At 48.2% G+C, this 12,877-nt stretch overlaps 1 protein-coding gene across 1 annotated transcript in view; it reads right to left on the reverse strand.

Moving 5' to 3' along the window:
* Window positions 1–12,877, reverse strand: part of ABLIM3 (actin binding LIM protein family member 3) — a 180,475-nt gene that overhangs the window by 23,445 nt on the left and 144,153 nt on the right. Inside the window, exons 9-14 of the mRNA XM_063120595.1 lie at window positions 10,316–10,387; window positions 9,302–9,457; window positions 5,796–5,825; window positions 4,897–5,026; window positions 3,807–3,905; window positions 1,397–1,447 (exon numbers count right to left, since the gene is read on the reverse strand). Coding sequence (XP_062976665.1) covers window positions 1,397–1,447; window positions 3,807–3,905; window positions 4,897–5,026; window positions 5,796–5,825; window positions 9,302–9,457; window positions 10,316–10,387 — 538 coding nt within the window. The remainder of the gene's footprint in view (window positions 1–1,396; window positions 1,448–3,806; window positions 3,906–4,896; window positions 5,027–5,795; window positions 5,826–9,301; window positions 9,458–10,315; window positions 10,388–12,877) is intronic.

Raw genomic sequence — 12,877 nt, forward strand, 5'->3', positions numbered from 1 at the left:
CCACCCTGTTGAACCAGCTTGAAGTTTTCATTTTATTTGAGACTCTTTTCTCTCACCCTCATATTTAGCCCATTGCCAAATCATGTCACTTCCCCCTTTACGTTGCAACTTGACAAAAATACAGCTCTTCCTCTATGACCGTTTGCCTTTAATCTTGATAATGGCAATTGTCTCCTCTCTGGTCTTCCATTGTCTCACCTTGGTGGCCTCTCATCCGTCCAGCACTCTGCTGCCAAAATCATTCAGTTCTCTTATTGCTCTGGCCGCTCTGGGTTTCAGAGACAGAAGGAGTCCAAACTCTAAAGGAGCTATCCAAAGTGCTGGTTCTGAAACCTGGAGCAAATTCACTGCCCCACTGACATTGGAGACATCAGCCTCCACTGGCTCTGACCATGTGATACCCCTTCTTAAATCCCTACAGTGGCTTCCTGGGCACTCCTGGATCTGGTATAGCACCCCCATGCCTTTGCACAAGCTCTGCCCCCGCCTGCTATATTTCTGCTCTCATAGACTGAATCATTCCAACTTGTGACCTGCCCTCATCCAACTCCAGCACCCTCAGCTGCCTAAAGGTCTCTCTCCCTTCCCTCCGCCATTTCTCCCTTGCTTGCTCTTATGTTTGAAGCTGCCACCCAGAACACTTGCACAGTTTTACTGTTCTTACTTTCTTCAAATCCCTCCTCAAATGCCACTTTTCCTATAAAGCCTTTAGTATAACCTCACATACTCTCCATATCCTGCTATAACAAAGTCCATGTATGGGCAACAATCACATAGCCTTCCCTTTTTTCACTCCTGCTTCCATTCCACCCATTCCTCTGTCGTCAACCTGTACCAAACGTTAGCTTTTAAACCCCTTTGTGTAGAACCTCTCATACTTTGCAAACTTCCATATAGATGGATGAATATCATCATCATCATCATCAAAATCGGGCACCTTAATGCACAGAATTGGCCCTATGGTTCTGCTTCATCTCATGTTCCTCTAGTTTTCTTAAGTTAGTAAAAGAGCAAGAATAGTCAGCTAAACAGCCCATTGCTACTTTGCCTATGGAGGCAATATCATTGAGAAGCCATATATAGGTGTTGTTCTTGATATATGGATGCACCTCAGGTCAAAGCTTGAAGGTCCATCCCCTAGGATGAGCCATGATGGGTCCATCCCATCCAGACTTTTCTACTAGGTCCTTCTCATCCCTATCCTGGAGGTCAGAGACCCCAAAGTACATTTCCCTTCTTTCCAGGTGCATCAGGTCCTGTTCCGGCACCTCTGCATCATTTTTGCAAAGCTCACGGAGAAGCAACTCCGCATTCAATGCACAGCACTGTAGCAAAAGCAGAGCTGGACTTGGTTATGTGTGTCCAAATATGTGCCAAAGCCATGCCCAAACTGTACCGTGTCTTTTATAGATGGGCGGTTTCCGGTAGATGTTACTCTCTGCAGCAGCTGAAGGCAAAAAGAGAGATAATGAAGGAAAGGAGGAGACAGGAAAAGGGAAGAGGAGCCAGCGTGTAGAATGTTAAGAGTCGCAGGAGTCACCGCACAAAGTTGCCCACCCACAATCAAATTGCCTGCTTATTCCATTCTGGCCCCACCGCCCCCAAGTTTTCCAGAATGTTGTTGCACAAAATGAGGCAGCTTTATTTTAAGGACCTGCAGAACAGAGATAGGTTGTGAGCTGGTTTGATGGGGGAAGAAGGAATTAATTCTCTTTGGAGTGATGTGTGCTCTAAACAGCCATAAGACAGAGCATGTGTGCGTGCACAAGAGGTCATGCTATGAGCATGCTCACCATTAAACAGCATGCAGGGTCAGGCAGACATTTCTTCTCCTGACCCACTTGGCAGCTTGCCTCAGTCCAAGAGAAGGGGAGATCTAATGGCCATCAACTCCTTGTATGCCAGTAGCACCAGATGATTGATGAGTTGGATTCTAAGAGCAACCTTCCCCAACCCAGTGCCCTCTAGATGTGTTGAACTACAACTCCCCTCATCCCCCATAGTCCAACACACATGGAGGGCACCAGCTTGGGGAAGGCTGCCTTGCAGATACAGGGATGTAACCCCCACCCCCATCCTTGCCCAAAAGCAAAACAAGTCAGCCAAAGTCTCTTCACATGAGAGAGAGAAGCAAAGCAAGCTGGGAACAGGAGCTATCCTACCAGCACAAAGGCTTACTGATGGGCTGGTCACTGTGGGGCAGGCAAAGGGCCATCCATAAAAGACGTCAGCAAAGGCTACTGGGGCAATGAGTCATGTGAACACCATGACAATGACAGAAAGGCAACGCGACAGGGAAGATTCCAGAGAGAGGTGAAAGAGGGCCTTCCCTGCTGATAGGCCAGGCAATGCCTTACAGCCATGGATTGATTCCGTAGAGGGCTGAACAGCACTGCACGACTCCAGGTCTCCTTCATCGCCCTGCACGGCTCTGGGGAACCCACTGAGATCACAAGCTCCCCAACAGCAGTCTGTAAAAGCCTAATCCCAGGGGGCTCTCTTGGATCACTACTGGAAGGACCACACGACAAACAAAATCTGGAGTCTGACGACCAGAGCATGGAGGGGTGAAAAGTCAAACCCCAAACGGGTGTGTGTTTGGTGGTGGTGGTGGTGGTGGGAGGATCTATTGTGATGAACCATACATGCCCCCCACTGAGCCCTGAGGAACCTCTTTCTGTCGGATGACTGGAATCAACACAGTTAAACTATGGAATTCACTACCACAAGATGTAGTGATGGCCACCTATTTGGATGCCTTTAAAAGGGGGTTGGAGGAGAAGACTATCAGTGACTACTAGTCCTGATGCCTCTATGCTACCTTCAGAAGCAGTAAGCCTATAATGGGCGAGAGGGTGCTGTTGCACCAGTGTCCTGCTTGTGGGTTCTGGTCGACAGCTGGCTGGCCACTGTGTGAGCAGAGTGCTGGACTAGATGGACCCTTGGTCTGATCCAACAGGGCTCTTCTTATGTTCTTAAAATCCTACAAGTGGTTCGAGGCTCATGTCATGTACAAGGGTGTATGTCAAAAGGCTTGGGAAAGAGCCTAGGCTTAACTTGTCCTAGTCCTAGGCTGAGGGACTGAGGAGGGCTCCTGGTGCCTCCAGGCCTGCATTTGGGTTGATGTGGACCTCCTGTGCTTTGAGTGCACCAATGTCTCCAGATTAACCTGATGTGAGCCTAGCTGGTTGCACACCATGCAGGCAGACAGGTGGAGAGGGCGTACATTGACTTGTATACTGATGTGGACTCCCCCTTCCCCCTGTCTGCAGGAGGGGCGGGGCAGTGGCCCTTACCTGGAGGCCCCCGGAGTCTCTGCTGGAGGGGAGCAGCCATCTGGCAAGCCCAGAGAAATCTGGGGGGAGGGTGCAGCGGGCCCTGAGGGGAGCAGGAGGAGTATAAGATAAATTATCTGACAAGGATGGGTGTAGAAGAGCTCTTAGCTGACAGACAAGCTTTGCCCTGTGGTCCTGGAGGGAAGAGACAGGAAGGAAAAGAGCAGGAGAATCTTTTTTTGCATAGGGGAGAGAGACAGAGACAGAGACAGAGAGAGAGACAGAGAGAAGCTGCAAGGGAAGGGAAAACCAGACTTTGGCAGAGGTGGGGGGGGGGTCAAGGCTGCAGGTCTTCTTTATGGATGGCCTCGATCATGCGGATGTCTTTTGCTGTTGCTAGCTTACTCTAGGCTGGCAATAGCGCTACTCATGCAAGGTACACAGTTGGCACATGCATGCATGCATGCCCCAAAAATAAAAATAAGACAACAGCGCTCCTTCACAGGCTGGCCAGAGGCCTCCAGAGCCTACCTGGAATGTGGAAATGCTTAGGAGCTTGGTATGAGGTTGGTGTAGAAGACCTCACATCTAACTGGCTATAGTAGGGGGAGCTGCGCCCGCTCTCTGTCCCTTGAAAGAGCAGATTGGAGGGAGCAGCAGAGGAAGAAAGAGAGAGGCAGAGGAAAATTGGTGTTAAAAGCAGCCACGTTAGACGAGTAGCAAGCCACCTGTGAATCAATGAGGGGGATGCATGGATGGAGGGGAGGAGGCAGTGGTGACGGTGGTGACTCCTACACACCATGATGAGGGGGGAGTGTGGGGTTCACAGATGAACAGGAGGCAGAGGGAAATTCCACAGGTGCATGTCATCAGTGGCAGTTCTAAACCCATTCCAGGAGTACCAGATGCTCCAGGCCAGGATTTACCCAGTGGCAGCACTAGCTGGCACCAGAGGTGCAGAGTCCAGCGACAACTGTACCAGAAACTTCATTTTGGCAGAGGGCGAGGCTCTAATGAGCAAATGTATGACAGGAGACCCAGAATAATGAGACATTTCTGCTGGACATGCTTTTATCTGTGTGTGTTTTTCTTCCTTGCTCTGCCGTCTTCCTAGTGCAACATGTCAAAAAACACCCAGTGCTGGTTGTGGGCATGCTGAAGAATTCCCGAGCACCTCTGCCTGTGTACATATGAATTCTGTGCCATCCGTTGCTTCCCTCATCATCCGCTCCTTTCCATTTCAGCTCTAGCATGGAGTCATTATTTTGAACTTGCCACAGAAAAAGGAGGAGGGTGTATGCACAGTAGAGTGAAGACCCAGGAATGAGCTCATCTCTATTCTGAGGACAGACCTCAGTGAACCTGGCTACTGGCTACCACTCTTGTCAAGAAGTGACCCTACGCAATAGAGCAGACTGCAACAGGGATGCCATTTGTGTCCTTTGTTCCTTCCCCCTGGAAGGGCAAAACTTAAGAGTGCAAAAGCTCTTCTGGGAACATGGAAGGATGTCCTGGCACTGAAAGCCCTGCAGAGAGAAGCGTCTATGTCCCGATGGTGATGGTGCGGGGCTGGCTTCTGGCTGGCAGGTGAGCTCAGCTGAATCCTGAGTCGCGCCCTTACCTGAGCGGTAATAATGATGCGGAGAGCGTGGGATAGTGGGAGACATGCCCTGGCGGCTGTAGGTGGGAGAGTCAATGTAGCCTGGGCTGGAGGCTCGCCTCTGCCTGATGTCCATGCTTTCATAGATGTCCTGCAGAAGGAAAAGAGGGCGGAGAATAAATGACACAATCCATAGGCAGGCAGGCAGACACATTTTGATTCAGGCGCACCTTTGGCATGCAAGCTTGGTTCAGTGGGTTGGCGCTGTTTATTTCTTTTATTGTTGTGTTTCTAATGTATTTGTTTTTAGTCTAGATTTAATTGTTTGCTACCGTGAGCCCTTGTGCTTGGCGAAAAGATGGGTGTGTGTGTGAATGTGTGTGATATATAATCTTAATTACAACAGAACATAAAAACAAATATATATGTGAGTGTACGTATGTGTGTGTGTGTGTGTGCGTGCGTGCGTGTATATAATATATTTTACTTGAATACTGACTGCATCCAAAGTGGATCCAGAGCCTCTTTGTTGTTTCTCTCTCTCTGTAGCAGGCACATGCACATTAGGCCCAAGACACAAATCCTAGTCCTTTATTTTTGGTTTCATTGTGGGCAGTCTCCTTTTTTTCACAGTGAAGGGCAAGGCAAGTGTATATGTGTGAATATGAGAGAGAGATCATGAAAACAATTGGCTTTACCATGAGCACTCCTAATTTGATATCCTCTGGGGTAACTTCTACCTTCTACAGAGTAACGTCCCCCCCCCTTCCAGGCTTCGTAGCGGTACAGTTCAGTCCCCCTTGGAACTGAGTGTTGTGGCCTTCTTGGCCGAGGTCTCATCAAACGCTTCGCCAGCGCTAAGCCTACAAGCCCTGGCTGTGTGAGCCCTCCTACATTAGCCTGGTGTGCTATATGATTACCTGAGAATACGGAGACAATGTTCCAAGAGACTAGAAGTGACAGGAGGCCAGAGACAAGCCACGAGGGAGTGAAGAGTGAGGAAAGAAAGAGAGGAAAAAATGATTACAAGCTGACATGACTGCTCAGGGCCACAACACAGTTCATCTTCCCCCAAGTTACAGTCCACTTAGCAAAACTGCAACCTTATTAGACCTGTCAGGGCATTGAGAAAACCTGGGAGAGAGGCTCCAAAATGACCACGGAAAAGCTAACGATATGTTGTTCCACTCCTAGTGTTGTGAGGAGGAACCAACAAACAGAGCCTAATACTTCTTTCTCCTTCAAATATATACGTGCTTCTGACTATCCTGTCCTTCAATAAACAGCTTACACTGAGCCCCAGTTTTTGGTCATGGTTTTAAGGTGTCTCTAGGCGAAATGGGCCTGATTAGTAGAGGCTGGTGGCTCCAATGCCAGCGGGGCAGTGAATTCATTCTGGGTTTCAGTCGGACCCAGTCAGAACGCTAAAGGAAGGAGCTGTCCATGATGCTTTGCACCTTGGATGGCTCCTTTAGAGTTCTGACTGGAACCTGGAGCAGATTCACTGCCCCACTGACATCAGAGCTACCAGCCTCCACTGGTCCTGATCCAGCCTACAGGTTCATCTGAAGCTGATGCTAGTCCTCCACGAAACAGAAAGAGTGTCGTCAGCACATATTTACATGAGGAAAGGAGGGAAGTCTCAAGTACCACAGAAAATGAGTGTCTTTTTAGAAATCCCATGCCAACACGACTTTGGGGGCTTCTAATTCCACCAACGCAGCATTGCTGTCCCAGTGGCAGCACACTCAATACAGGATCAAGCACAGGACAGGGCAGCTGAGTGCAAGCCAGACACATTGGAGATGAGCTAATCTGCAAGCACAGATGCATCATGTCTTTGCACTGCAACACAGAACCGGGGGAGAAAAGAATTCTGGGAAGGGAACCAGAGCAGGGCTCTCCTTGCTGGGCTGGCACATCTGAGAGGAAAGCCTGGGCTCACTGTTCCGCCTGTGACTCATGCCCTCCCTGCCTGCCTCGGGTGACCGGCTGCAAAGAAGGACAAGACTTGGAGATGTTTTTCTAGACACTTTGTAGAAGAAGGAGTTTCACCCGGTGCAGCTTTTCTTGCTTCTTTATGACAAAGCTGCACTCCCCCAAATGGCCCTCTTCTCCGCAACCATTAATGGTGCAGGAGCCCCATCCTCTTTTGTAACCAGTCCCCTCTAAGTTGCCATAACGTAGCTTGCCTGCATCACAAAACAGGTTGTCTTCCTAGGAGATCCTTAGCGAGGCATTTTCTGCCTCATTAACAACACACTTGTTGAAAGTCTAAAGGCACAGGCCTGAAGCCTCTGCCATCACAAGAAGATTGTGGCCTGGCCTCCTTCCAAAGCTGGAAAAGATGCAACCTGGGCCAGCGGAGGTGTCATTGATTATTTGTCTGATGTTTCCAGTCTCCCATGAGATGACCAAGGAACAGCTGCACCTGATTTCATTGTGTGCCTCCTGACGTGCTGGGCTAAAGGACTAGCATCTTTGTTTCCTGGTCTGATGGTTCATAAGGAGGCTGCTAGTATGCTGGACCTCTGTCCTGAACTTTCCTCTGTAACTATTTCCAGAGCGGTAGCACTGGGAAGGGCTGTAATTCTGTGATAGAGCAGATGCCTTGCATGTAGAAGGTCCCAGGTTCATCCCAGGCATTTCAAGGTAGGGCTGGAAAAATCCTGCCTGAAACTGTGGAGAGCTGCTGCCAGTCAGTGCTGACAACACTGGACTGGATGGACTGAGGGTCTGACTTGATATAAAGCAGCTTTTTAGGTTCCTAGCTGTGTTAGTCTGTTGCAGCAAAATCAATCAGTTGTCTTGTGTGACACTCTTAAAGCAGCCTTCTCCAACCTGGTGCCCTACAGACGTGTTGGACTACAACTCCCAGATGATGGGAAATGTAGTCCAGCATGTCTGGAGGTATCAGGTTAGGAAGACTGCTCCATTAAAGACTCACAAATTTATTCTTTTGTGGACTCCAGTCCATGAAAGCTTATGCCACGATACATGTGTGAGTCTTCAATGTGCCACAAGGATCTTTGTTTTTCCTGCCTTGAGCTGTGATACAGGGTATTTCTACACAAAGCTTTTACGATGCACTCATGATTGCTCACTCATGACAGTTTGTGGATCCTCCTGGGCTTCTCCCGCTCTTATTGCAGGTTTTTTTCCCTCCATAACAAGGAAAGTCTGAAATTTTCTCTGAATCGTGCTATGGAAGCCTCGTGTAAATGTGTAATTCTGCTATACCACAGCACCATTAAGTGGATGTATAATGAAACATAGAAAGCCAGAGAAAGAAAAGTCCCAGAAAAAAGCATGTGGAAGGGAACTGCTCTTAATCCCACAAAGAATCCAGAAGTAGAAACCCTGGTAAAGGTATGGAATAAAAGCCTCATGTAGAAATGCCCTCACAAAGATTTGTACAATGCATTTGCAATATGACTGCTTCCTCGGCAGGATGGTCTATGAGGGGGATGGTCCCTGAGGGGACAGGACTGGGGATTAAATGCGGCATGAGGCTTAGTGCCCTATAACCATGGGACATTTCTGGTGGCAATGGCCAAAGACTGCTTCCTCACCATCTCAAACGGCTCATATGCTGCCTTCAGCAAGTGATAGACAAGCTGGATGTTTTAGATTGCTAAAGATCTAGCTTCCTTCTAGCCCAAACACACCACTCACCTCACTGCCATTTCGGTAACCTTCCACTTATTCAGGAGAAGCTAGTAAGTCTAGGCAGGACCAGCCCAGTTCAACCCTGTTCTTTCCCCCTTGTCCGCCCCCACCTGCAATTAAAAGTGAAGGCTGCATCTAAGAATGGAATGTAGGGCAACAAGATTCAGCTAAAGGCCTTCACTCCAACTAGATCATTGGACAAGTCATGCACATACATAGCATGTCTGGCTCAATTTCACTTCCAGAGCTATCAATATGCCCATTCTCTTCCTCAAAAAAAAAAAAAAAAATAAAAAAAAAAAATGTCGGGACCCAGTCAAAGACAGTTCCCAGGGTATGTAAGACACTGAGGGGGTCATTCTTTCAGGGAGTCTCTTCCTCCTATCACCTTGCTCCACTTACACAGCATTTTTTTTAAACAACAACAACTGGATTCCCATCTCTGTTCTCTGGGCAGAAAACACACTATCTGGGAGGTGCCATGCCACTTTTTCCATCTGTGCATAAGATGGAACCAGCATCTTCAGATCAGGTCTCACCTGGACACCACCTCTTGACAAGATGGCTGCTTAGCAGTAACCCATTTGGAGTTTTCCTTTTTTTTCTCTGTATGTGGGGTGGGGAAGGGATCTCAAACACTGTGAATCTCAAATTATCCCATCAAAATTAAGGGGGTTTATAGATATAGAAGATAGATAAAGCTCTGTTTCCACAGCAGGCTCCCTGTGTCCCAGGTGAAATGGTCGAGAAGCTGTACCTCCCCATAGCTATATCTCTCCAGCGTCTCGTCCGACGTATATCTGTGATAGGGCTCATAGGAAATGAGGTCAGGACGCTGCACCTCGTAGATGGCTTTAATCTTGGGAAGAGCAGCTAGGTCTTTGTAATTAAGGATCTCATTATCCACTTTAGCCTAAGGAAAGGGAAAGACATAGATAGAGCGACGAACACAGAGAGAAGAGAAACAGGAGCTTGGGATGCAGGGGGAGAAGGAGCAAGTTGGAATACACAGGTTGAAGGCATCATCAGAGCAAACAGGGGCCAGATTGTTACCACAGAGGTGAGAAGAGGGAAGGATTGAACCTTGGCAGTGGTGTAGTGGAAGTGCCAGGATGTTTTGATTGGCAAGGATGATGACATCATCTCCTCCCCTCCCTCCCCAGGCTTACAGGTTCCCTGTGAGCTTAGCTGCAACCTTCACAGTAGCTGGGAGGAAATGAATTTTCCCAGCAGCAATATCTTGTTATAGACTTAGATCAATACAGCTGCCTGCATTTTTAAATTCTCCTTAGGGTGTAGCTACAGTGACTGTCATGAACCCCTGCACCTCAAAATTTGCCACTACATCACTGAACCTTGGAGAAGGGGACAGGGATCTCCCTATGTTGATGAAGCAACAGTGGGAAAGGAGTATTGGGGTTGGGACTGAAATCAACGTCATGAATTGCCTGGGCAATATGCATTGAATTCTTCCATCGGATGATGCTCAAAGAAACCACCAGGGCCCTTTGGCAATCAGGATTCAAGGTCAGGGGTAGACATATCAGGCTGAAGTTGTCCAACATTTGCCGTTGGATTGCTCATTGGATCTGGGAAGACTGTTCCTAGTCCATAAGGCCCTAGTTCTCAGCAGCTACATGGATGTCTTGGATGATCTCTTCTCCTCTTCCTCCTCCTCACCCCTCCTGGGACCCACACGACATGCCTTTCCACTTTGCACCTGTGGGAGCTGCAAGCCCTGCGCCTGCTTCCGCCACAGCATTGTACTTACGCAGATGACTCGGTTGGGGGAGCCGATGCTGGAGCCAGGTGGGGAGATGGAGGTTTCCGATGTTCTTCTGTGCTGTGTAGACAGAAAAGGACAAAATGGCTTATTGATTCAACTTTTCTAGCCTCTTGCTAATCCATGACACTGAAGGAAACATGGCAACCAATCCTGGCCTGAGCGGGCCGCTCACCGTTAGCAATGGCAAAGATGTCACTGGCCTGCCTATCATGCTTATACCTAAAAGGCCTTAATTCCAGTATGTTTTGCCACACCTTGTCACTTACAATCATGCTCCACAATCCAGACCCTCATCACTCCATGCACAAGGTTTATTTGAACAGTTGGCTTCAGCCACTATGTATAAGTTAATTGTAAAATATCATCAGTGTTGCACTGGCTACTTACAGTTGTTGCCAAATGAATATACCTGAGGGCCTAATGAGACATTCCACAGGATTATGTAGCTGGCACCAACCCTGGCTGGTATCAACGGTAGACATGGCTGGGCACTTGCCAAGGGCCCACAACCCAGAGAGCTCCCTGGAGTTGCTCCTTCTCTTCACCATAGCGACCTGCTTGTTCACCAGTGTCTTCATTCCAAGAAGCCAGAGATTTATCGCAAGAGAGTTTGGGACTCGTCTCTTGGATTCTGCAGTTTCACTGGCACTCCTAAAATATTGTATCCCAGAGTGATTGGAGAGCTTCGGCTATTGGGTGGTATAAAAATGTAATAAATAAAAATAAATAAATAAATAAACTCTGGCACGTGGCTATTAGCATGGCTTGGCTCAGGTATTGGCAAAACTGTTACATGGCTTACAGAGATCAGAGATCAGAGACGGGGGCGAGAAGGAGCAGATGCCACCACCTGCTTGCTCACTGGTTCTCTCTGATGACAAGGAGGATAAGGAGCAATAGCAGCTGGGGACAATGGTGGAGAGAAGGTAGATTCATGGAGGCGCCGGGCCCATTGAGTGTGTCTTGCCCAAAGATCCTCAAAACCCTGGAGCTGCCACCAGCAGCCATCTTCGTTCCACTCATTCCCCCCACCTGCTCCTCCCCCCACACCCTGGTAACATTTGGTAAATAAAAGGTATGGCTTGATGTCATATATTCATCCATTCATTGTCCGACTCCCTCAGTTTCATTGGCTGCTGTTTGTTTGCAGGATGCAGGGAAATGCTGAGTGTGATGATGATGATGATACCACCTCACATTTTCCATTTATTAAACATTACTGGGGAGATGCAGTGTGTGGGTGGTGGTGGTGGAGGAAGAACATGAGTCGGTAGCAGCCATGTGTTCCCCACAATGTATAGTTGGGCCCTGAGAGGCTAAAGCAGCCTTTCCCAGATGTTGGTGGACTATGGCTCCCATAATCCCCGATGCTTGGCCATCCTGGCTTAGGCAGATGGGAGTTGTAACCTAAGACATCTGGAGGGACTCAGGTTTGGGGAAGGCTGCACAAGGGTTTTGTTGCTGCACTTTGAAGCACTGAATTACATCATCTGATCTCTGTAAGCCATGTAACAGTTTTGCCAATACCTGAGCCAAACCATGCTAATAGCCCACATGCCAGAATTAATACTCATCCACTCCAATCACTCTAGGATACAATATTTTAGGAGTGCCAGTGAAACTGCAGAATCCAAGAGACGAGTCCCAAACTCTCTTGCGATAAATCTCTGGCTTCTTGGAATGAAGACACTGAGCTCCATCAGATGAGCGTTTTATTGCATGCTGGTTACTGAACACTCATGGAGTTTTGCGGGTCCCTCTCATGACGTCGTCTGCCTCCCATGTGCCTCCCGCCCCTTCTAGCCTTCTTCGCACCACAAAAAAGCAGCCCAGTAAGTCCAACTTATTTTTAAAGACGGAAGTTGCCACTATTTCCTGCTGTGTGCAGGAGAAGCAACAGAATCAAAACGGCCCATTGAATGGGCCACGCGCATGTTGTTTACTTCCTCTTTCAAAAGGGGAAGTAATGAGGGACAAACGTATGGGCAGAGAAGCGATGGTAAGCAATTGGGATTTTCCCCTTGTGTTGACTCTCAATGGAGGTTTCAACAGAAGTCCTGTCCTGTCCACCATGCACGGAATCCAGAATGCAACAGCAGCAGAAACAACAACAACTCCTCTAGCTAAAAGGGAGATAGAACTGAACTGTGAAGTGGCCAAGCCCAACATGACTGAGCCCATACCCTGGTTATTTTTTTTTTTCTTGACAAAATGCAAGATTCCACGGCTAACCCATACAAATGGTGATTTAGTTCGTGGACTAAGAGGTCACTTCTGTCTTGATTCAAAGCCTGGGGTTTAAAAATAATAATAATAACGCATAGGAATATGTATCTGGGGCAGGAGGAAAAAAGCACATTGTAGCCTTTTTGGGACGAGAGCTTGATCAGGGATAGATGGCCAACAATTCTACTTACATTCTGCCCCTGACCAGAAAGATGGCAGCTGCACAGTATAAACTGGATGCTGAGAGATGTCTCACAATTTATGCAGCAAATGTGCTGGCCATTGCTTCAGGAATGTTACACCAGTGTTTGCAGCTGTGCA

This window comes from Elgaria multicarinata, chromosome 3, assembly GCF_023053635.1.
Source record: "Elgaria multicarinata webbii isolate HBS135686 ecotype San Diego chromosome 3, rElgMul1.1.pri, whole genome shotgun sequence".
Classification (NCBI taxonomy): Eukaryota; Metazoa; Chordata; class Lepidosauria; order Squamata; family Anguidae; genus Elgaria; species Elgaria multicarinata.